The 25,030-nt window shown below is 41.7% G+C and overlaps 1 protein-coding gene across 5 annotated transcripts in view; it reads left to right on the forward strand.

The window, feature by feature from the left end:
- The window catches only part of POC1B (POC1 centriolar protein B), a 93,424-nt gene that overhangs the window by 20,152 nt on the left and 48,242 nt on the right, over nt 1–25,030 (forward strand). For 3 of the 5 annotated variants that reach the window (XM_054506890.2, XM_045872877.3, XM_064590803.1), the window contains exons 3-7: nt 3,458–3,629; nt 7,795–7,974; nt 22,791–22,898; nt 23,238–23,353; nt 24,487–24,620. In XM_054506890.2, coding sequence (XP_054362865.1) covers nt 3,458–3,629; nt 7,795–7,974; nt 22,791–22,898; nt 23,238–23,353; nt 24,487–24,620 — 710 coding nt within the window. The remainder of the gene's footprint in view (nt 1–3,457; nt 3,630–7,794; nt 7,975–22,790; nt 22,899–23,237; nt 23,354–24,486; nt 24,621–25,030) is intronic. The other 2 variants (XM_064590802.1, XM_064590805.1) reach the window with 2 other exon arrangements.

Genomic DNA, 25,030 nt, shown 5'->3' on the forward strand with positions numbered 1-25,030 from the left:
ATATGAAAAATCCTCTGAACACGTATGATATTTATTAATGAACTGTTTCACAGTGACGTCATTGCCTACTAGGCGGCCTCTCCGTTCTGTTGTCGGGTTCATCAGATCTCACTATGTTTGGAAGTAGGACTGATCGTCATCTTTGTGACAGGCAGCAGCTCTTTTAAGCCAGTGTAACTGTTCTCTCTTCATTGTTTTTAGCTTTTGAATTTGAAGAAGTACTTTTGAAGACTTCCCTTTTAAGAACTATGAAAAAGCTTTGCTACCAAAAACCTTCACTACTCTGTGCTTAAATGAATGTTAATTTCTGAGGTTTGGAATTTTGTGGATTTGTCCCCTATTTTTCTTTTCTTTCCTCCTTTCTTTCTTTTGATGTTATTTGCTGTACGTGCTGCACATCCAGATTGTGTGTCAGAGGGACATGGATTATTTTTATGCTTTCTTAGTTATGACTGTTATCAGAGTGCCAGGCTGTCATTGCTTGCTCTCCTGAAATCAACTACTTCTAATTTCCAGTTAAACAAATCATTTTCAGTTTTTTCTGTTGTCTTTCTAGCCATTACAGTCATTTGGAATAAAAATTCAATTTCAGTGAAAAAAATGGGCTAAAGACCTAAATGTGAGACCTAAAATCATAAAACTCTTAAAAGAAAACATCAGCAGTAATCTCTTTGACATCAACTTTAGCAACATTTTTCTAGAATCTGTCTCCTCAGGCAAGGAAAACAAAAGCAAAAATAAACTATTGGGACTACACCAAAATAAAAAGCTCTTGCACAGTGAAGGAAACCACTAACAAAACAAAAAGGCAACCTAGTGAATGGGAGAAGATATTTGCAAATGATATATCTGATAAGGGATTAATATCCAAAATATAGAAAAAAACTTAGGCAATTCAACACCCCAAAAACAAATAATCTGATTAAAAGATGGGAGGAGGAGCTGAATAGACATTTTTTCCAAAGAAAACATACAGATGGCCAACGGACATATGGAAAGATGCTCAATATCACTAATTACGAGGGAAATACAAATAAAAACCACAGCAAGATATCCCCTTAAACCTCTCAGAATGGCTAGAATCAAGAAGACAAGAAATAAGTGTTGGCGAGGATGTAAAGAAGAACCTCATGCACTCTTGATGGGATCATAAATTTTGCAGCTATTATGAAAAACAGTATGGAGATTCTTCAAAAAATTAGAAATATATGATCCAGTAATTCCATTACTAGGTATTTACCCAAAGAAAATAAAAATACTAATTTAAAATGATATATACACCCCTATGTGTACTGTAGCATTATTTACAATTGCCAAGATATGGAAACAACCCAAGTGTCCATTGATGAATGAGCAGATAAAGATGTGGTATGTACACACACACACACACACACACACACACACACACACACTGGAATATTACTAAGCCATATAAAAAGAATGAAATCTTGCCATTTGTGACAACATGGATGGACCTCAAAGGTATTATGCTAAGTGAAATAAGTCAGATAAAGACAAATACCATATGATTTCACTTATATATGGAATCTAAAAACAAAACAAATGAATGAACAAAAAAAGAAACAGACTGATAAATACAAAGAACATAGTGTGCTTAACAGGGGGGAGTGGGCACAGTCGATAAAGAGGAGTGGGAGGTACAGAAAATAGAATGAATAATTTGTATAAGTCCTCTGAATGTGTATGATATTAATGAACTGTCTCCTCTATGATGTTGTGATTCCTTGAGGCAAGGGATTGTGTCTTCTTTTTGTAGATCTTATTTGCAGCATAATACTTTAGATCTCGAATAGGGTCCTAAGTATAACACATGTGATAATTCATTGTTTTCCCTATTTTGTCTACATTAGCTCCAGATAATTCAGACTCTAATATAAATATTTAATAATCTTATGCATTGTGGTGGAACATCAACTTTTTGTATTTTTTAAAAAGGGGGTAGTATACAGCATTATAGCCTGAAACTTTAAAATTCACTTTAGCTATTTTACATGGAAACAATGCATGCCTAAGTCCACGTGAATTTTATCTATGGCTAAAGAAATTAGAAGGTTCAGTGACTTTATATTCTCTTCTAACAGTAATACTAATTGTATTTCAAGTTTATAAAGTTGCATTTTTTTCTAAGAATTCTGCAATCTAGACGGTGATTCTTATTGACCTGGTTCCTATTATTGGGGTAACTTGGGGGCTGCATGCATATATAAAATTTGATTTGGGGGCAAGAGTTAGATTCATCTTTCATTTGTTTATTTGTTCATTCTTTGTTGGAAGCATTTATGTCCACTATTGGTTGCATTTGTTTTTATTGCCTTAAAGCCTTAAGCTATTGTTTGACATACACAATTCTTTTATTAATTGTAGAATGTCAGAGCAGAAAGAGACTTTCAAGATCACCTTATCCAGCTATAAAAGACATCACTGGGTCAGTTAACAGAACTGGAAAACTGTTGGTAGATTAAAGTATTGTCAATAATCAACTTCCTGAAGTTGATGGTACTATGGGCACATAGGAGAGTATCCTTATTCTTAGAAAAACACAATGAAGGGCGCCTGGGTGGCTCAGTTGGTTAAGCGACTGCCTTCGGCTCAGGTCATGATCCTGGAGTCCCAGGATTGAGTCCCACATCAGGCTTCCAGCTCAGCAGGGAGTCTGCTTCTCCCTCTGACCCTCTACCCTCTCATGCTCTCTCTCACTCTCTCTCTCAAATAAATAAATAAAATCTTTAAAAAAAAAAACCACAATGAAGTATTTAGGAATAAAGATGCTATGATGGTGTATTTACTTCCAAATGGTTCAGGGAAAGAAAAATGTGTGTGTGAGAGAGAGAGAGAGAGGGAAAGAGCGAGCGAGCTCGCTTGCATATGGAGAGAAAGAGTGAGCACAAGTGAGCGTAAGAGTCAATTACAAACCAAATGGGGCACAACATTAACATCAGGTAGATCTGGCAAAGGGTATATTAATCTTCTTTATACTATTCTTATGTTTCCTCTTAAATGTGAAATTCTCTCCACTTAAACAGTTTTAAAAAATCATCTCATACAGCCCTCTCAGGAAAAGCGTTCGGTCTTTGTGACCCAGAGGTTAAGTAACTTTCCCAGTCACCCTGAGAGTTAGAGACAAAACTTCTTCTAGCCCTGTGGACTGTGTTATGCTGTGCTGCCACCTTCTAGTAAACTGTCATCGAGCTCCAGCCAGATGCAGGAGCCAGTAATCCTGACTTGCGGTTGCATAGGACGCAGCCAAGCTTGCACATTAATGATGGAGCTTTGGGTTGCTTTTTAAAATATTTTTTTCCATTACCTGGTCAGCCTTACAACATCCAGCCCCTCTGTTACCTGGACTTCTTGTTACTAGATAGGCTGCCCATTGTAATTAGACATGCCTATATTTGCATTTTAACACTCAGTGGTTTGTTTTTCTCTTTCCTGATAGCTACTGCTTCTTGGGACACGTTTCTCATGCTGTGGAACTGCAAGCCACAAGCCAGGGCTTTCAGATATGTGGGTCACAAGGATGTTGTAACCAGCGTGCAGTTTTCCCCACTTGGAAACTTGTTGGCATCTGCTTCACGGGACAGAACTGTTAGACTCTGGATTCCTGATAAGTAAGAGAAACAAAGAAATACCTGATATGCTCTGGATATAGGAATGTGAAAGAAAATGAGCCTGGCTGTTCCTTCTGTACTTCTCGGGAATGCCTGAACTCCTGGTTACCTGCACTGCCCTTAGTCCGAGTCACATGCAAGACGTGTTGCCCTTGTCATGAAGTTAGCAAACGATTTCATACCCTTTTTTCCTCATCTTTAACTCATAATTATCTCTTCTATTTGAAACCTATTTCTAGCCATGGAAATATGCTTAAGGTTTTTTTTTTTTTTTTTTTTGGCAGCGGGATGGTTATCAGTCCCTTTATAAATCTATTGTAAACTTCAGATTGTCTCCCCAGAGAGATACACATTGACATGTATAACTGAAATTTTATAATTTATTAACCTACTATCGCCCATCTGTGGATCTTTTGGGGGCCTTTGGATATCTATTAATCCCTGAGCCAGAACTATTCTTTGGTGCATATCATTCATTATTGGGCTCCGGAATTTTCTGGCTAAAGAAAGTTTCTGACAAATGTATAAATCATTGCATTCCTATCCTGTTGTAACAAATCTCTCTATAAGAGGCTTTTTAAATCCTAGCTGATAGCTTATGTATTTTAAGCAATTATTGAGCCATGATTTTTTAAAAAGCTCTTGAACTCTTTTTTTTTGAACTCGTAATTATGTGTTTTCAAACACACATGAAAACAGAATGAATAGCACAACGACTTCTCCCCCATACTCTCCACCACCTCCAGCAGCTATCTTTATAACAGTTATCAGTGGCTCCATCCATGCCCTTCCTCTTTTTTTTTTAAGCTAGAGTATTTTTAGAACAACTCCCACACATCATATTATTTCCCCCCACAAACACCTCAGAGAATAGGAATTTGAGCATTTGCCTTGGCTCTACTGTGGCAGGACTTGATTCGTGGTACGTAACTGAACAGTCTCAGGCACCCCCACCTGTGGCACCTATGGACGTTCACAGGGCATTTTCCTGCCAGGAGGCACTTCTGTTTTCTGCCACCACCCAAAGGAAACTCCAGGCTGAGAAATCTGAACATCACCCTGACGGTAGTGAAAACTACTGAAGAGAGGCGACATGTTCTCATGACACTCCGGGTGGCAACGTACAGGGGAGCTGCGAGGGAGGGAGACTGGTTTGGGGTCCAAAAGGGAAAGTGTTTTCTAAAATCCTTAACTTTGAGGATTTAGGGCTAGTGGTTCTATGTCTTCAGCACAACAAGCTTCCGTCTGCCCTTACTAATTCAAGGAACTCTAAGGGACTAAACTATATACAAGGGTAGAAACGCTAAAAGCATACAATCATTAATTTGTATGGGCTAATCTAAGTGCCACAGTTGGGCTTGAGTAGATGTCTCTGGTTCCTCTTTCTAAATCGTAGCATCGTGGGGCCAGGGCAATCGTGGGTCATAGCAGTGGGATGGAGACTGATATATCAGTTATTGCTGTGTAACCATCCTCAAAATTTAACTTAATACAGTAACTGTCATTTCCCATAATTCTGTGGGTTATCTGGATGGTTCTTCTGCCCCATTTGATGTTGGCTGTTACTCAGCTTCTCTAAGCTGGCAGGCCCAGCACCTCACTCACGCCTGCGGCCTGGTGCTGGCTGTTGGCCGGGGCACCTGGTCCTCCATTTGCCCTCTCTGCACCCGGATAAGGACTTCCTTGTCCTGGCAGCTGGGTTCTAGGACAGTAAAAATGAAAGCTGCTGGTCCTTTGAAGGGCTAGGTCTGACACTTCTAGTGTCACTTCTGCCTCATTCTGTGGGTCAAAGTAAGTCACAACCAGCCCAGATTCAGAGGGAGGAGAAATCGGTAGATTCCCCCTCATGTGGGGAGGAGCGGCATGTGCATATAGGGATGAGAGGGAGTAGGCGGTCGTACTCGCCAACACCACACCTGGTGACTGGCAGGCTAGGGGAGAATAGTAGGAACAAGCATGGAAGCAGTTCCGGCCCGGAGTTCATCACAGTGGGCAGTCAAGAGAATGTGGGCAGAGAGCCAATGTCAAGGCGAGGTGAGGAGCTACAAAGCAGTTAAGCCACAGCACAGCAAGCCCAAGGCACTGCTATTGTGGTTTCTTGCGTCTTCCTGTTGAGCCCGGGTCCAGGGGTGGCACCAGAGTATAGCCGAGAGGCGGGCCCTTTAGAAAGAAGTCCAGCCGGATAGCCTGCTGGAGTGTGGAGTGTAGACCTAAAGAGCAGGGCAGATTCCGATGATTTGGACCGTCTCCTGGCTTCCTGCTCATAGCAGATGCCAGTCTTGTCTTTGTTTTCTCTAGGCTATACTCCTAACTGCCACTCATGGGAACTTTCCCTTGAAACTTCACTGGACTAGACCCTGAATGCTCCTTCCTATTTTTAAAAAAAAATTATCAATTTTAGGTTTTGCATGGTATAATATTGTATCAGGTGATGGAAATTTTTGACAAAGTCACTTTTACCTTCTACAGACCACTGGAGGGATAAGCCGGGATGGATCTAAGAACCTTAAGTAGTGACTCTTCCCAGTGGAATTCAACAAAATGTATTGAGCTATTTTTATATGCCTGATATTGTGCTAGATGCTGGTCTTATAGGGATGAACAAATCATCATTCCTGTCCTAAAAAACAAAAAAACACAAAAAACTCACGGCTTAATAGAAGAGAAACAGGTCTATTTTTTTTTAAGTACTGTATAATGTAATAAGCAAAATGGATGTAGCAGATAGGGAGCAATTAAGCCTGTTTGGGTCGGTCAAGGGGGGTTGGGGTGGAGGAAGTAATCTAGGCTAATCTAGCAAAGACAGAGGTGTGTTTGAAGTTCGGGGACTGTTCTGAGTCCAAAGTTCAGTGTAACGGCAGGATGCCTTGCTGAAGAGCTTGGGCATTGTACCTTTTCTTGGAGGGCAGCCAGTGACAAATTTATGCTGAGATATACATGCTTAGAATGACACTTTTAGGGAGGTAGCAAGCACGGTATGTAGGTGACTGGAGGGGGATAAAAGATTAGAGCAGGGAAACCAGTTAAGACGCTTTTGCGATAATCTCGGTGAAGGATATGGAGGGTGTATCTACCTTAATGTGAGCATAGCTGGGATAGAAAGAAGAGGTGTTGAAAGGATATTTGGGAAGTGATAGCAATATCACTATCACTGAATCTGTTTTTTGACCTACTGAATGTGGGAAGAGAAGGGGAACAGTTGAGTATCACTTCTCACTCTGCACATTCTGTTGCCCGATGTTTTTCAAACAGTTATACATAAATACGACTTTCTGAATGGAAAGACACTTTCTGAAGTGTCTTGGGAACTTTGAATGCTGACACAAAGTAGTACTTTCCAAATGCTACCTTTGAACTCCAGTGCTCTCTGCTAGCCTGCCCGTAACTATTTTAACTTTTTTTTTTTTTTTTTTCTGGTGCTTCTCCTTAAATGCCACACATTATTTTCCCCATCTTTTCTTTTCCTGTTCTATTTTTCTTACCCTAGTCAAGAAAAAGAAGCAGCATCTGAAATTTCAAAGTGTTGAGAACTAGAGTATGTTATTACCATGTGTCCTTTGTTTTGCTTAGGAGTATAAGATTGGGCCTGGCCTAAGCAAGGCCTTAGATATACCCCGAGGGTCTCAGTTCTCATTGCTGGTGGGTGAAAACACAAGTGGAAACAGGAAAGTCAGCTCACCTAGAGCTATGTTCTGTAGAGGGGAAAATGGAATAAGGGCATCTCTTCCCTCCCAACCTAGACTGCTGGTCCACACAAGTTCCACATGGCCCCAGTGTGAAAATACTTCCTTGGAGCTCTTCATTTCATCTGTCTTAGCTTTTCTAGGTTTCAGGTTCTTTAAACTATTTATTGCTCTTTCTAGAGGAACAACAGGAACTTAAAATTCATGGTCAAGATTTGTTCAAAATATTCTCTAGCTTCCAATTAAAACAAAAACAGCAAGTGCATTTCTGGGTGGGACCACCAGGATCTTTCCTGTTAAGTATCAGTTATGACTTTAATTAATAAAACCAGCTTTAAAGAGTGTTGATGAAGAAACTTTTCATACTTTTGTTAATTTTTTATAGGTGTTAAACTGTTTTATATGTTTCAAAGTCTGTATGCTGATTACATATTGATTATAGTGAAATCCAGTGTTATAAATATTAAACTGTTTATTTCCAGGAGAGGGAAATCCTCTGAATTTAAAGCTCATACAGCTCCAGTTCGAAGTGTAGACTTTTCAGCTGATGGCCAGTTTCTAGCTACAGCCTCTGAAGACAAATCCATCAAAGTCTGGAACATGTATCGCCAGCGTTTCTTATACTCCTTGTACCGACATACACACTGGGTACGCTGTGCCAAGTAAGTGTGAAGTTTTGTTGTAAGAGTTCCACATTTTTTCCTGCTGTAGTCCATATTTACCGCCCCCCGCCCTACCCCCAGAAAAGGGGATGAGGACAAACTCATTCATTCGTTCATTCAGCAAATATTTATTGTGTACCTGCTGTGTGCTGGGAAGAATAGGAAACAAAACCGTCAGAACCCCTCGCTGTCAGGAAGCTTACATTCTAGAAAGGGGAGAGAGACGATAAACAGGTAGGAAAATGGATTGGAAGGGGTGGGGGCTGCAGTGTTAAACAGAGACTGCCTCACAGAGAGGGTGGCCTTTGAGCTGAGACCTAACAGAGGGGGAGGGGCAAGGCTTGAATATATTTGGGAAAGGAATGTCCTGGATAGTGGAAACCAGTACAGAAGCGCTGGGTTGTGAGCCTGGAGGCTGTCGAGGACCAGCGAGAAGGCTGGTGTGGAGCAGAGTGTGGGGAAGGAACAGGAGAGGCACCGAGGGAGGTTGCAGCCAGGTCGGGGACAGCTGACGTGCACGCTGAGTGGGGTGAGGTGCCTCTGGAGTGTGTTCCTCTCTCTGACCACTGTTTTAGTGGGATTGCTCGGACTGCCGTGTGGAGAATGGACTGTCAAGCTCAGAGCAGAGGCAGGGGGCGTTAGGAGGTTGTGTGTAGTAGTTCACATCATGGCTTGGACTGGGGTGGTGGCAGTGGAGATTTCGAGGAGTGGCTGGGTTCTAGACGTAGCTTGGAGGTGCGCCCAACACCTCTTGCTGTCATGTGGGCTGTGACAGAGAGAGGAACTGAGAATGACCCCACGGTCTTCTGGGACGAGTGCTACTGTAGGCGTCCCTTTCTGTTCTTAAGACACACTGCTGAAGTACTTAAAATATTTCCCCAACTGCCCTGGGAGGATAGGGTTCTTGTTTTATTTTCCCAGTTTTGCAGATAAGGGAACTGAGTTTCAGAGTTAAAGTTAGAACTCGTCTAGTTGAAAGTGATAGAAACCCAAAGAAATTCTTTTTCTCCTCTCAAGGTGGTTAATTGGCTGATGTTTGGTGACCTTGGAGTGAAGAAGGGGGACACTAGGACCAGGGCCTCCAGTGCCCGCAGTGTCTCTCTGGGCCTCCCTCCACACCGCCTCTATTCTCTCAAACACCCTGCTGCTGAGGTCATTGCCAGCTGTGGGCAGAAGCCCTCACAGCTCTGACTGGACAGGAAAAGCGTGTCCTACCGCCAGTTAGAAAAATGCCGGGGGCAGCTCTCAGCCTGGCTCCTGTGTCCATCCCTTCTCCGGGCAGCGAGACCCTGTGGTTGTGTCAGGCCAGCCAGGCCCCTGACAGACCAGTTACTCGGGCCAGCTGGGGGGTGAGAGTACATACCAACCATGCGTTCTGGTGGTGGACAGGGGGATGTTAGTTCCCTTTCAGAAGAAGAGAACTAGCATCGTCATGGGCACTAGGGGAAGATCTGTGAAGCCTGCAGCCAGCCGACTTTGTGCATGCTGGATGAAGCAACATGCTGGGCAACCCCAGCCAGGATGTGGTGGAGGGGGAGAGGGAGGGGGAGCCCAGCTCTGTCTGTCTCGCCTTACAGCCCACGCGCCTGTTATCATGCTCTCAGTGGGACATTATTGGTCAGGTGTTGATTATAATCTAGGGTAATGAGTCTAAGGAAAATAAAAAAGACAGCAGGTCATACTTTTAGTTAATTTTTTTTTTTTTTCTTCTAAAGTTCTCAGCTACTTTTGGCTTTGGCCATCTCAGTCTTATTTAATATGCCACAGAGCTGTGTGGTCAAGAACATGGGCCTGGGACCTAAATATATAGGCTAAAATTCCAGCCCCACCACTTACTGGCTATGTGACCTTTTGGAAAGTTATCTAACTTTTCAGTGCCTTCATTTTCTTACCTGTAAAATTAGGATAATAATAACCTGCTGCACAGGTTGTCATGGTATTTAAATGAATAAATATACATGGAACATTTAGAATCATGCCTCCCACAGAGTAATCACTAGATAAATCTTAGCCATCCTTCTTCTCATCATCATTGGACATCACCATCTTGTTTCATTTTTAAAGATATTGTGGAGTTTGAGTTGATAGTTTTTTCCCACCTAAGGAGGTGACATGTGTGGTGGTCCCAAGAGGCTGGTCAAATCATTTGTATTTATTTATTAAATGATGTTGTGAACAGAGATCTATCGTCCAGCAGATCAGACCCGGAGAATAGACAGAGGCACAGGAGATTAGGCTGGGTACTGGGAGTCATTATTCAGCTCCCACTAGGACTGACTCTGGATAAGTTTGGCAAAGACACTGGTTTCTGTTACCTTCATCAGGGAGCTCATCAGAAGCAAAAACATTGAATGATAGCCGTTATTTATCTAGTGTGTCCTACGTGTCTCTGTTTCCTTCCTAAAATCATTTAAGGTGGTTTGTAATAACTGTAACACAATTGGAGGGAATGAAGAGACAATTCTATCTAGAACCATGTAACCTCGGTTAGTATAAATCTGGCAGGTTTAACCTGAGTTTCCTGCAGCCAAGGTATTAATGGGATGACGGTGGCTGACGTATTTTCATGTTCTAACAACAAAAAGGAATCCTATCAAGTTGTTCACATAAGACAAAATTTTTCCTGTAGTAAATTCTAGGAGGTATTTTATTTCCTGCCCTTGTACTGAATCATCTATGTATAATATACATGCAAAAGAAAAGGTATTGCTAGTGTAAGACAGAAGAACTTATGGAATGTTGAAAAGGTCGCCAGTAATGTAAAGTTTTGGTCTTCAGAATATTCCTTTAATGAGCATAGCCCTGCTATGTACCACATACCTATGCTGCGTGTTAGGTAGGTAGAGATGAAAACCACAGTCTGAGCCTCAAGGAGCTTTTATATTTTATAGTTCAATGGAAAAAAATGGATACAAAATAATTATAAACTAATGTGTCCTATGGGAAGATGATGCACAAGGCGATAAGGGAGTATGCAGTGGGGCACTGAACTAGACCTGCGTGAGGAAAAGCCAAGGCAGACATATCGGGCCCAGCACCCAGGGACAGGCAGGAGAACAGGCAGCGTGCGTCTTGTCAGATGGGGAGGGGTGGCAAGCCGTTCACAGTGGGAATCAGCGGGAGTAGGCACTATGGCCTGGGAAACTGTTTGGTGCTCTGGGAACATGAATTATTCAGCTGTTGCCAGGCACAGGAAGTAAAGTGGGATGCGAGGTGGAGTGGGGAGGGAGAGGGGAAGGCTCAGTGTCATGGATGTCATGAAAAGACTTAGGATTTCATCCTCCAGGTGACACGGAGACACCGTAGGGCTTGGAATGGGGAAGAAGCATGATCATTCCCGAGCTCTCTACTAATTGGTCTTACATCCCACAGCATGACTGCTTTAGAGGGTTGGCGTGAGCTAGGCTAAGACTCCTATGCCTCCCTGTGCCACATCATTACCCTTGGGCAAGTTAGTCTACGGCTCTCAGCCTCAGTGGGAGGTGAGGGTAATGAGGCTTCTCAAATGGACTGTGGTGAGGATGAGAAAGACTGTTCAGAACTGAGTGATGCCAGAAGCCTGCCATTCCTCCGTCTGGGCAGCATCAGTTAGGGAGAAACTTAGGAATTGGGGACGAGCCCCTAAAAATGTTCTCCCCCACCAGCTAGAGAGGAGGAGTCGATGGTGGAACCCTGCTTTTCTGTCTGCCTCACATCTGTTCTGTTTTCTGGTGACAGTGCCCAAGTTTTCCCTGAGGAACCAGCGCTCCCCCACAGTCCCTCTTTATGTTATGTGTATGCTGGCATGGCCTGATCTCCAGTCCCAGCAGAGGGCATTGAGCTCAGGCTTGCCATCTGGAACAGGGCACCTCCTGCCTACAGGAGTTAGTGAGTCTTGTTAGAATGGCAGGCTTTCCCTTGGGATTTCTGTGTTAGGCTTATTTCCTTTTTCTTCCATCCTTCCTTCCTTCCTTCCTTCTTCCTTTCTTTCAAGTTTATTTACTTATTTTAGTAATCTCTACACCCCACGTGGGGCTTGACCTCATGACCCTGAGATCAAGAGTCACATACTGTTCTGACGGAGCCAGCCAAGAGCCCCTTAGGCTTATCTAAACCTGTGGCTGCTGAGGGACACCATGGGCAAAGAGCTGACCTGACAGTGATGCTGACTCAGGGGGCAGCAGAGCTGTAAGCCGGAGAAAGAAAGAATTGCTATCTAATTACATGGTGTGGTTTCTGGATACAGTCATACCTGGTTTTATTAACATGTGTTTGTGTGTGTGCATGTATGTGTGTTTAAGAAATGGGCCTTGAAAATTCTCACTTTTTTTAAAGGCACTTTCTGTAAGATGTGATTGTGGAACAGTGTTTTGGAAAAGTGGGAGATATTGCTGAATCCAGTGATATGCACTCAAGACACCTAAGTGTTCCTCTCTACAGACTTGCCTTCATTCCCGACCCCCCACCCACCACTGCTCTCCTGCCTCCACCAAGACCTTGTGAAATGCAGATCTGGTCCTACTGCTCCTCAGGTTAAAAACTACCTGGCATGTCTGCTCTGCCTTCCTATTACAGCCTTGTCTTTTGTCCCTGTCACCATCCCCTTCTTGCAGCTATACAGTCCTGTGTGCAATGTTCTGTTATGTCCTGTGCCTTTTCCACATGCTGCCGGCCCTGCCTGGAAAGCCCCGTGAATCCACCCTCCCTCACAGTGCTCTACATCTCTCCCTCCAGGAAATGTTTCTGACTCTCCCAGGCCCAGCTTATCATAAGTCCTCTATGCCACTGCATTGTCCTGTTTACGAGATCTGTCTGCTTCGGCCTCTCTTCCCTGTCAGACTTTGAATTACAAGTATTTTGTTTTATTTTTTTATTTTTTTGAAGATTTTATTTATTTATTTATTTGAGAGACAGAGAATGAGAGAGAGCGGGCACATGAGAGGGGGGAGGGTCAGAGGGAGAAGCAGACTCCCTGCCGAGCAGGGAACCCGATGCGGGACTCGATCCAGGGACTCCAGGATCATGACCTGAGCCGAAGGCAGTCGCTTAACCAACTGAGCCACCCAGGCGCCCACAAGTATTTTATTCATATTGTATTCTCTTGACAGGCACTATTCTAAATTCTGTAGATACCATAGAAAGCAAAACAAAATTCCCAGTCTTGTAGAGTTCCTGCTACCAAGGCAAGTAGACAATAAAAAAAATATGTTAGTGATATGTGCTCTGCAGAAAAATACTGTAGGGTAACAAGATAGAGAAAGCTGGGGTTGGAAGGTGCTCTTTTACATATGGCTCAGGAAAGGCATTTCTGCTCAGGTGACTTTGACTGAAGGGAGGGAGCCAGTGAGTCAGGTACCAGGGGCGAGTGTTGGAGATGGAGTCATATACAGTGTGAGAAGCACTGCAGTGTTAGTATGGGGTGGGGAAGGCTCAGAGGACTTGTGCAAAAATGTGGGTTGAATGAATCAGTGAGGGGTGGGCAGGTAGCTTAGGTGGGAGTTTTCATGGGCTTCTTCAAGGAAGAATCATTTCTGTGGATTTTTAATATCAAATATAAAAGGACTGTACATGCAGGTTGTGATGGAGAATGTTTATGGGCCTTCACTATTTTTTTTTTCCATTTTGGCCAATCCCTGTTCAGGTTGATAATTTTGTACTGAGCTTACCTGGTCTTAATGGAATGCCTTTATCTTGCTGGTACCTTGTGGTTCTGAGGTAGATTTCTTTCTTTTTTTTTTTAATCAGTTTTCTAACTGTTTGGCATGAGTGATTCATGTGAAACTCTGCAGAGGACTCTCTGGAGGAATGTTCTTTGATAAATAATTTGGTTAAATCTAATGAATAAGGATCTCATCTTTTAGGCAACTTTCCATGTATATGCTGTACGGCATGCTTAGAGATTCTTTCTTATGCATTTATTATCATCTTTTTTCTTGGCTCGTGCTCTTGTAGTTAGACAACAGGAGCACTGAGAGGGCCCAACTGACCCCTCGAGCCCAGCCTGTCCAGTGTTTGTGCAGCTTCCTGTGAGAACTTAGCCTTGCCAGGGTCAGCCCAGTCCAGAACTTTCTTCCAAAGGTCTGAAGGATCAGAAGTCCTATTTTCACTTTTTACTCAGAGGTGAGAACACTCTGAGGCACTGAGTCATGCTTTAATAAACTTAGGAGAGTCTGAAACACAAGGCAGATGCCAATTTACTTATTTACAATGACAATGCTAACTTTCAAAGGGACTAGAATATTTGCCTGCTTCGGTCGGGGCCTTCCTCCTTTGCTGACAAAGTCAGAATAAGGGCTTGATGGGTCCTGGAACTAAAGCAAGAACGTTTGTTGAAAAAAGTATCTTGATGAATAGTTTTCTCAGGTTCGTATCGTGTGATGGGGCCATCTCTGCCACAGGCACACACCTGCCCAGGAAACTGCATGATCAGTGGTCAGGTCCTCCCTCACCCGGGCCAGGCAGGAGACGTACTGACTACTCTTGCCTCCTGCTGTTGCTCAGCACCTCCTCTCTGGTGACATGGTGCCTTTCAGGTGCAGGGGTACAATTGCACAGATTAATTAGATAGATTCTGCAGAGAGCCCATGCAGGGTGGTTAAGAGCATGGACTCACTGGCGTGTGATCCTGTGAACATGGTTCAATCTCTCTGGGCCTTGGTCTGTTCCCCTATAAAATGGGTATCAAGGGGTACCTTCCTCATAGAGTCTTTGTGAAAATTAAACAAGTGAATGAACATAAAATATCAAATGTCAGCTATCAACTGCCCTCATGTTCCAGTTTTTTCCCCTGTGGATTATCCTGGAGTCTCCATTAGGTTGTGTTCACAGTCATTTCATGCATTTGCACACAGTGTTTGGGGTTGCTACTACAGGTAACTGCTATCATCCATTGAATGTACTTTACGTATTTAACTATTAGAGGATAACTTTATTTCCAAGTACTTGGGTCTGAAAATCTCTGCCTTTTAATTGGAGAGCGTAATCCATTTATATTTATGTAACTCTTCCTATGATTAGGTTTAAGTGTCCCATCTTACTCTGTGTTTTCTATTTGTCCCATTTGTTTATTTCTTTTTTTTCCTTTTTTTTTAGATTTTTATTTATTTGAGACAGAGAGAGATAGAGCACGAGCGGGGGTGGGGGGGGAGAGGGAGAAGCAGACTCCCCGCCAAGCAGGGAGCCCAATGGGGGACTCGATCCCAGGACCCCAGGATCACGACCTGATCGAAGGCAGACATTTAACCTACTGAGCCACCCAGGCGCCCCTGTTTATTTCTTTTTCCTCCTTTCAGGTTGATTATTTCTTAGTATCCCATTTTATCTCCTGTTTGGGCTTTTTAGCTTTGCTCTTTGTCTTGGATTTTGTTTAGAAGCAACCTCTAGAGATTACAGTCTATATCCTTAATATAATCACTGTCTACTTTTGAATTAATTTGTGTCATTTTATATATATGGTGATAATGGTTACTATTAGGAAAATAAGTTATAGAAAGTCTAGAAGTAGATGCATGTATGTTTTATGATAGATGGTGTTTCCAATCAGTGGGGAAGTGGATGGACTGTTTAATATATAGTTAATATAATTGGATTTCTGTGTGGGAGAATGTAAAGTGGGATCTTTATTGCATACCATACATTTACAAATTGGTAGATGAATTAAACAACTAAACATTAAAAATTGTCCAAATGAGGGGCACCTGGGTGGCTCAGATGGTTAAGCGTCTGCCTTCGGCTCAGGTCATGATCCCAGGGTCCTGGGATCGAGTCCCGCATTGGGCTCCCTGCTAGGCGGGGAGCCTGCTTCCCCTTCTGCCTCTGCCTCTCTCTCTCTCTCTCTGACTCTCATGAATAAATAAATAAAACATTAAAAAAAAAAATTGTCCAAATGATACTGCTCTTCCTCCTAATATATAGACAGTATATTTAAATGAATATAGAGGGTCAGCAGAGCAATTGTTTTTCCCTGTAGTATTTGAATTTTAAATGTATGACATAGACTTAAGGAATTAAAATTCTGTGTCTGTCTGTGCTGGGTACTTACCATACATTTGTTCTTGGAGCCTAGACTTACTCTGTGTGGCATAGAGATGATGCCTATTCATGTAAGCAGTGAAGAATAGCTAGCTATGTTCTTTGGAGTAACTGTTACTTATGATCATACATTTTAATTCACAGAAATATTTTTAAGATATGCTCTATATTGGGAAATATATTCATGCTTCTAATATAAATTAGTATAGTCTTTTGAGAAATCAATTTGCAGAATATATCAGGTGTGTTTGTTGCAGTGACTTTGCAATTGGAAATATATTCTAAGTAAATACTCTTTTGTATGCAAAAGAAAAAGCTTTGTATTCAAAGGTACTGCTTTCAGTATAATTTATAATGGCGAGAAATTGGAAAGAACCAATTTTTCCAAATAAAGAAAGCTAGTTAAATAAATTTAGACTATTGTGTAGCCATTAAAAGGGGACTATATACAAGTAATGACACGAAAATGTTTATGTGAGGGAGGGAGAGCAAAATTCAGAACTCATTATAGTACAAAAGATAAAGTAGCTATCATACACACAATGTTAAGTGTGATTTTGAGAGATGGGACTATGGACTTTTTTTACTTACTGTATTTCCCATTTTTTTAACATTCAATTTTTCTTTAATGAGTAATGAAGAAAACAGAAACATATATAGTTGAGAAATATTTTCTCTTTCCAGTGGCAAAGAATTTTTCTTGTAGGTAAAATTATTATAGCCCAGTATTCTTAAAAATAATGTGTACTCGGGGTGCCTGGGTGGCTCAGTCATTAAGTGTCTGCCTTTGGCTCAGGTCATGATCCCGGGGTCCTGGGATTGAGTCCCACATCGGACTCCCTGCTCGGCGGGAAGCCTGCTTCTCCCTCTCCCACTCCCCCTGCTTGTGTTCCCTCTCTCGCTGTGTTTCTGTCTGTCAAGTAAATAAATAAAATCTTTAAAAAAAATGTTTAGGATAATGTATGCTTTTTTTATGGTATCCTCCATCAAAAATAAGTACAGCCTATTGAGACAACTTTTCCAACATTATTGCTTTTCCAGCATTAATTTTTAGGGGGAAAACTTTACCTTTAATTTTCAGTTGTTGGTAGTGTTACAGGTGATCTTTGACCACTAATTGAAGAGATTTTTCTTTATAGTGCTAAGATATATATATTGTAGAGCTTACCATTTTAACCATTTTAAAGTATGCAGTTCAGTGTCATTAGGTGTATTCATGCTGTGCAACAAATTGCAAAGATTTTAAACATCAGCTTTCATTGGCTATAATATTAAGTTGGACCCAATTCTCTTAAACAATTCTCTTTTAAGTGCCTTAATATTTACTAAAGACCTACTCAGTGCCATATACTGTGTCTGGAAGTGCAACAATGAATGAGACAGATGTGGTTTCTGTCTTCTTGGAGCTTACATTTGTTGGGGAAGCCGACAGAATGCTTGGTTACAAATGTGACCTAAGTGTGACTATGAGCTACTCTAAGAACACATAGTGAGGAACTAACCTGGTGGTGGAGGGGTGTCTGGAAGACTTCCTGAGGAAGTGACTCTGAGCGGAGGCTTGCCGGAGGAGTAAAATCCTCTTAGGTATTTGAAACTACATAAAAGTAGGGGACAGCATTTGAGGCACAGGGAATAGCCCATGAGGAAACTTCCTGAGACAGGAGCAGGGACCTGAGGGGAGAGGCATGTGTGTCAGGAAGAGTAAGTAGGATGATGAAGAGACAGGAGGGCTGACTCTGGAGGACCTGATAAGCAGTAGGAAGGATGCCAGGCTTTTTCCCAAGGGAAATGCAAAATTATCAAAGCATTTTAATCAGAGAAATTTGATTTAATGTTTAAAGATCACTTTTATTGCCTGTGGAGAATGGAAGACATTAGTTCCCTTTATGGTTTGAAGAGACAGGGCCTGATAATGGATTGGAGTATGGGGGTATGGAGGAGAAAGAGGCTCAAAACATGACTCCCAGGTTTCTGGCCTGAGAAAGTATTTACGAAAAAAGGAACACTGGAGAAGGAGCAGTTTGGGGAGGTGGATGATGAGTTCAGATTTGGACAAGTTCAGAGTTGGAAGTGCCTGCAGGATATCCAAGAGGAGACGCCTAGTAGGCAGTTGTATTTATGGGTGGAGATCCCAGGAGAGAAGTCTGGGTGTATAAACAGTAAATGACCCAACAAATAATTAGCATGTTTTATGGCATAGTTAAATCTTTTTATATCTCTTTGATCTGCTTTTTGTCTCTCAGTAGCTGAATCCTGTTCCTGTCATTAACAGATGGGTTCTCTTCTGATGCTGACCAACACTTAGGAAAAAAAAAAATGTTTTGCTTATTGCCTTGAACTTCACCTTTAATATGAAAACACAGAATCTCACCAAAGCAAACTCTGAGACTGCCAATATATTTTTTCAATGAGTCTATGAAAGTTTAGGTCTGAATGCAATCCAAACTCCCTCATTATACAAATAGAAAACTGTGGCCAGTGTGGTTTTGAATTTCACAAGGTTACATAGCTGGGCAGTTGCAGAATTGGCCCTAGAATTCAGGACCATGTACTGACTGGGCAGTCTTATTTCCACTACTTTTTACTGCTTCCCCCTCTTATTGAATAGCTGCTGTCTTCAGAGTACCAAATACTAATTATTTGTTTCTTAAGGACGTAGAACAGTGCCTACTCTGTTTGGTGTCAGAGCCCTGAGGGCTGGAATTGTCTTTTTATAGAGTATTTATTCCAATGATAAGAAATTCCAAAGGAAAATTTTGATTTCTTATGAACACTTTGAAACTTCTCATGGTTCATGAACCCCTTTGGCTCTCTAATGAGTGGATAACCCTATGGCTGTGTATATAGTAACACAATTTTACATACAGTTTCAGGAACTCCATAGATTCCAAGTTAAAGAACTCCTGTCATGTATTTGGGCTATTTTCAAGGACCTGTGAACCAGTTTTTCTAGAAAGAAGTTCAGTAATTTCCTGATTCTCCCAAATGAGTATCACTGTGTTTAAGAGATTGAATAGTAGTTCAGTTAATTTCCCAGATACCTTACAGACGGTTCATGTGTGCTAATCCATTAGTCACTATTGACTAATATAATGTCCATGTCAGTGACACACTCTCTAGAGGTTTTATTTTTTTAATTTTTTAATTTTTATTTAAAGATTTCATTTATTTGAGACAGAGAGCAGGGGGACAAAGGAAAGGACGATCCTTTGCCCCAAAGTCAGGGCAAAGAGAAGCCTGTTTTATTGGTGCTAACCTATTTTTGATGTATCTAATTTAAAATGAAAGGGGAGAAGGGAAGATACAAACCACCATCCTCACTTTTAACCCCTGCCAAGGCAAACAACAACAACAACATACAGAGAGAACATATGCAGGGATTATAATGTGGTGTCCAGAGGAGGGGGACAGCCTTAACCCTGAGTCCCCCTTTGGTCGTGCGGAGCTGGGGGTAGAACCCCCACCCAACCGCCCCACACCCATAAATACAACTGCCTACTAGGCGTCTCCTCTTCCCAGCCACCTCTTTCACTCTCTGCTTATCTGACATTCTCGTCCCCTTCATTTCTTTAGCACCTGGAAATTCTCCCAGGCTCTAGCTCTTCCTGCTCAGGATGAATTTCTAGCCAGCCAAGATCCCTCCTTTTCCTTATTCACAAGTTTCTTTAAAATCTTGTTGCTCCAATGGAACTTCTCCTGACAAATTGGCACCTTTTTGTTATAAACTCTTTTCTTAGCACTATTTAAAATGATATTACTTGTGTGCCCTTCCTAGAATGAAAACCTCATGAGGGCTGGGATCTTACCAGTCACATTCACCACTTTATCCCCATTACCCAGGACAATGCCCGGGGCCTGGTTTTGGCAGGTGCACAGTAAATATTTGAATGAAGGAATGAATATCTTCCCCATAAAGTCCCCAAGGACACTGACAGTGTATGGCAGCAGAGACCGGTTTTTATTAAAGGATAGTCTGGCTGCTAGCCTGCCACTCAGAACCCAGTCACATAGCCTCCTCAGAGCACTGCCTCATGGTTTCCCTTCACTCTAGAACTTCGTGTGGTTACCCAGAAGCCACACTGAACTGAGCTCTAAATCATTTCGCCAGCTGAAGAAAGTTTCCTCTCTGTCAGAGACTTAAGCAGAGTGGCTGAGAGGTTTGGCTGTGGAGCCAGACTGCCCGGTCAGATCTTCCTGGCTGTGTGACTCTGGCAGTTTCCTGATCCTGTATGGGGCTGGGTATATTCACCTGTAAATTGAGGCTACCAGTAACACCTGTTTTGTAGGGTTATTTTGAGGATGAAATGAGTTGCTATAGGTAATGGGTTAGGAACCATTCTAAGACATATTTGCTCAATAAATGCAGGCAGGATAACGACGATAATGGAGGTGGTGGTGTTTGGCCAGTAATGTCAAAGGGTGAGTATTTTTAGGCTTTGTTTTTAATCTGGTCATTCCATTTTATTAACCATTCTTACATCATTGCTTTCTGAAAATGTAAGAACCAAGTAATCTCTTAGAAATACTTTTTTTTTTTTAAAGATTTTATTTATTTATTTATTTGAGAGAGAGAAAGAATGAGAGACAGAGAGCATGAGAGGGAGGAGGGTCAGAGGGAGAAGCAGACTCCCTGCCGAGCAGGGAGCCCGATGCGGGACTCGATCCCGGGACTCCAGGATCATGACCTGAGCCGAAGGCAGTCGCTTAACCAACTGAGCCACCCAGGCGCCCCTAGAAATACTTTTTAAAATATTCACAGTAAGTGATTTTTAAAAGATAACTTATTAAGAAACATAATTTGATTCCTTATATTAGTTGCATTATTATGCAAAGTTTATTTCCATGAGGATACTGAGTAGGTGTTCCTTCCCCAGGATCTGTGTAAAATACATATCATCTATTTGAAGCATTTCTATAATACTGCCCTTCATATGTGAATCTTCCTCACGTATTTTCTGGAGGAAAAGATTAAAAAATATTATGTTATGATAAAATCAAGTGGTGCCTGGGTGACCCAGTTGGTTAAGCATCTGCCTTTGGCTCAGGGTCCTGGGATTGAGCCTCACATCAGGCTCCCTGCTCAGTGGGGAGTGTGCTTCTCCTTCTCCCTCTGTGCTCTCACTCTCTCTCTCTCTTTCAAGTAAATAATAAAATCTTTAAAAAATAAAATTAAATAAAATTCTGGAAAATAACCTTGCAAGGAAATGCCTTCCATGCTGGGTAGTTCAGCTTTTATTTTATTTTATTTTGTTTTGATTTTATTTTTTTAAGATTTTATTTATTTATTTGTCAGAGAGAGAGAGCATGAGCAGAGGGAGAAGCAGGCTCCACACTGAGCAAGGAGCTTGATGCGGGGCTCGATCCCAGGACCCTGGGGTCATGACCCGAGCCAAAGGCAGACGCTTAACCGACTGAGCCGCCCAGGTGTCCCACTTTCCAGAATTTAAAAGATTATTTCACGTAGAACTGATTTACCCTTCTACGTCCCTTTTGTTTATATGGTAAGTCCACAAATGACAGATTCAAAGTTTCTGTCAGGAAGAATTATTTTTAGGTCAGCCTTAAGAACAGAGAGGGAGAAGAGGAGTGAGTGAGAGAGAACAACAACAATAAAAAAACCCCTTCAATTATAATCCACACCCTTAATTGATGACCTTTATAGTCATCTGGGCATAGAGGGAAAGTACAAAGAAAATTGAAACATAATCAGACTATGACCTAAGTCTGTCTTTTTGGTTTTTTTATTGCTAAAGTAGTAATAATAAAAATACTATTCATAGTTTCCTAGTAATCTAAAATTTTTTGTTTTTTTTTCTTGGTCTTCTGTTCTTCTGTTTTTCCCTTACCACTTAGGGGAAAAAGAATGAACCTCAGAAAGGTTCTTAAAGGAAGAGAGTGTATAAAAGCAGTAGATGAGGGGCGCCTGGGTGGCTCAGTTGGTTAAGCGACTGCCTTCGGCTCAGGTCATGATCCTGGAGTCCCGGGATCGAGTCCCGCATTGGGCTCCCTGCTCCGCGGGGAGTCTGCTTCTCTCTCTGACCTTCCCCCTCTCATGCTCTCTCTCTCTATCTCATTCTCTCTCTCAAATAAATAAATAAAATCTTAAAAAAAAAAAAAAGCAGTAGATGAGATGTCTAAGAATTGTCTCATTTGTTTTTTAAATGGGTCATGTGGATGATAGGTGTGTCCATGAATCAGGACCTTAAGTTCTGTATAAATGAGCTATCCACTGGAGATTTCCAGCCTCCGGAAGTCCAGGAAGTTACAGTCTTAGGGAGTTGATTCTTTTGTTGGTGGTATCATTTAATTTAAATTCTCATGCCAATCCATTTCTTCCAGAAAGCTTCAGTACAGGGTTAGTGGGATGAATAGTAAAGGCTCTCATAGGTCATAGGGATAATACCAGAAAATGACAAAAAGAGAAGAAAGAGATAAAGAATACTTAAAAAAAAAAAAACAAAAACAAGGTACTTGGCTTGGGGGAGTGCAGAGTTGAATCGAAGACCTAGAACAAGTGCCATAAAATTAAATCATTTAAATCAAGTGATAAAAGGAAAAAAGAAAATTGGTTGGTCTATATAGTATATTTTGATATGGTCTGTCATTGTCATTTGTCATGCTTATTTTTAGTTAGAAAGGTGGTTGTAGAATATGACTTTGCTGCGTGGTGTAACTATGGTCTCTGGTATTTAATATGTACAGCTTGATGCGTGCGCTGTGAGTGTGTGTGTGTGTGTGTGTGTAGGGGGTGTGGGTGATTGTCAGGAGGCTTTCACAGAGACAGTTTTCTTTCTTGTGCTTTCTAGATTTTCACCTGATGGAAGGCTAATTGTGTCATGTAGTGAAGATAAAACTATTAAAATTTGGGATACCACCAATAAGCAGTGTGTTAATAACTTCTCAGATTCCGTAGGGTAAGTCCATTCTCTTCGTGCATTTATATGGGTTAGTTCGCTAAGGAGACATTTCGTTATTAAAATTCAAATAAAGAGGGGCACCTGGGTTGCTCAGTCGTTAAGCGTCTGCCTTGGGCTAAGGTCATGATCCCAGGGTCCTGGGATCGAGCCCCGCATCGGGCTCCCTGCTCCGCGGGAAGTCTGCTTCTCCCTCTCCCACTCCCCCTGCTTGTGTTCCCTCTCTCGCTGTGTCTCTCTCTGTCAAATAAAAAAAAAAAAAACTTAAAAAAAAAATTCAAATAAATAATTGAAGGGAAAGAAACCAGAATATTAGGCTATCTTATTCTTTCCTCCTAGGTTTGCAAATTTTGTGGATTTTAACCCTAATGGTACATGCATAGCATCGGCAGGTTCTGATCACACCGTGAAAATCTGGGATGTAAGAGTAAACAAGTTGCTTCAGCATTATCAAGGTAACAATTTCCATGACGACAAAATCCAGCTGATGCTAGGCCTCTTCCAGGAAACTCTTAAGCTGGCAGCCCATGCTTCTCAGTGTGGTTTGGCCCTCTTAAAGAGTCAGGGGGCTGCCTTTGAACTGACTAGAGAACAGTTAGTTCCATCAACAGCATGGTCTGAGAAGTGTCAGCGTGCAGAGGGAGGTGGGGGGACCTTAAAAATGATGCAGGGCTGTGAAAAAATAAGTTGCTGTGAGCTGTTCACAGGTTGGCTCTCTGCATATTGTGAGAGGTCTGGGATAGAAATGGACCCTGAATTTGAAATCAGAAGGAGTTCTGTGAGCACAAGTAGGTGTTACAACTGGTGGAAAACAACATCCGACCGGGCCTGTGTATTGAAACTAGAAATGAATTGATTTCTTGGTTTTTACTGGATTTATATTAAATTCACATTTCCCTTTTAAACTAAGTATAAAACTTACCATGGAGCAGACACTGCTAAATCCTTACAACAACCCTGGGAAGTATTATTATTATTATTATTGCTCTCATTTTAAAGAGAAGGAAATTGAGGCTTAAGGAGAGCAAGTAACTTGCTAAAATAATTGATAGAACTAGCTTAGGGTTTTCTGTTTACAAAGGACGTGGAAGAACAGCCGTCTGATGGCTGTGTCGTGCTGCCTCCTGTTGGAAAGATGGTGTCCAGGAATACATTCTTAGACAAGCTAGCAAGACTATGCACTTCTGCAGATAGACCTCCACACTCTTCACCCCCGAGCCTCAAACCACTAGTGGGTTATGAAATTTCGTTTAAGGCTAGGTTGTATGTGAGCCGGTAGCAATCCACTACTGGTTGTATTATATTGATAAGGTACCTGAAGAGTTCACAGTTATGTGGTTAGCGAGCTCATCTTTCCATGACACGCTTCCACTCTTAAAGCTATGCGGTCTCATGAGCTGGAAGTTGAAGCTGAATGATGGCAAGCTGCTTACTTGTTTTAGTGAGCTATATGGAATTTTGGTGTTGTGGAGACCTTGTCTTTAACTGATTGTTGTTTCCAACCTAATATTGGTAATAGGGGCAAAGAGACATCTTTAGAATTAAAATTTGTTCTCTGAACTTTTTGCTTTTATTTTCTATGAATCAGTTCACAGTGGTGGAGTTAATTGTGTATCCTTCCATCCTTCGGGCAACTACCTCCTCACTGCTTCTTCAGATGGCACACTTAAGATTCTGGATCTCTTAGAAGGAAGGCTCATATATACACTTCAAGGACATACGGTATTAACACTAAGATTTGTGCTTTTTAAATAATATATATTTTAAAGTGTTGATCCATTTTATTATATATCTTTATTATCTTTCCAGGTGTAACACACATCTATCGCACACACAAAATATGTTTGCTTTCAGGGCTTTGTTTTTATCCTCTGGAAGCAACTCTTAGAAATACTACTTATTGTAATTCTTATCAAAATCACTGTGCATCTTTCAGTGGCCATTAAATTAATCCTCCACTGCTGTCCTCCTCAGTATGTAGTGTAGGTTTGACTGGTCAGATGCCGACAGGTAAGCGTTTTCCTTACTTCTGATCTTTCCCCTCCTGTGGAGGCTGTGTCCCATAGCTCTGACACTCCGCCTCTCACCCTCTCATGCACTGCTTTTCATTAATCTGGTTGGTGAGTTTAGAA

This window comes from Mirounga angustirostris, unplaced genomic scaffold (genome assembly GCF_029215605.1).
Source record: "Mirounga angustirostris isolate CCGP_5_RB_7025 unplaced genomic scaffold, mMirAng1.0.hap1 SCAF_5, whole genome shotgun sequence".
Taxonomy (NCBI): Eukaryota; Metazoa; Chordata; class Mammalia; order Carnivora; family Phocidae; genus Mirounga; species Mirounga angustirostris.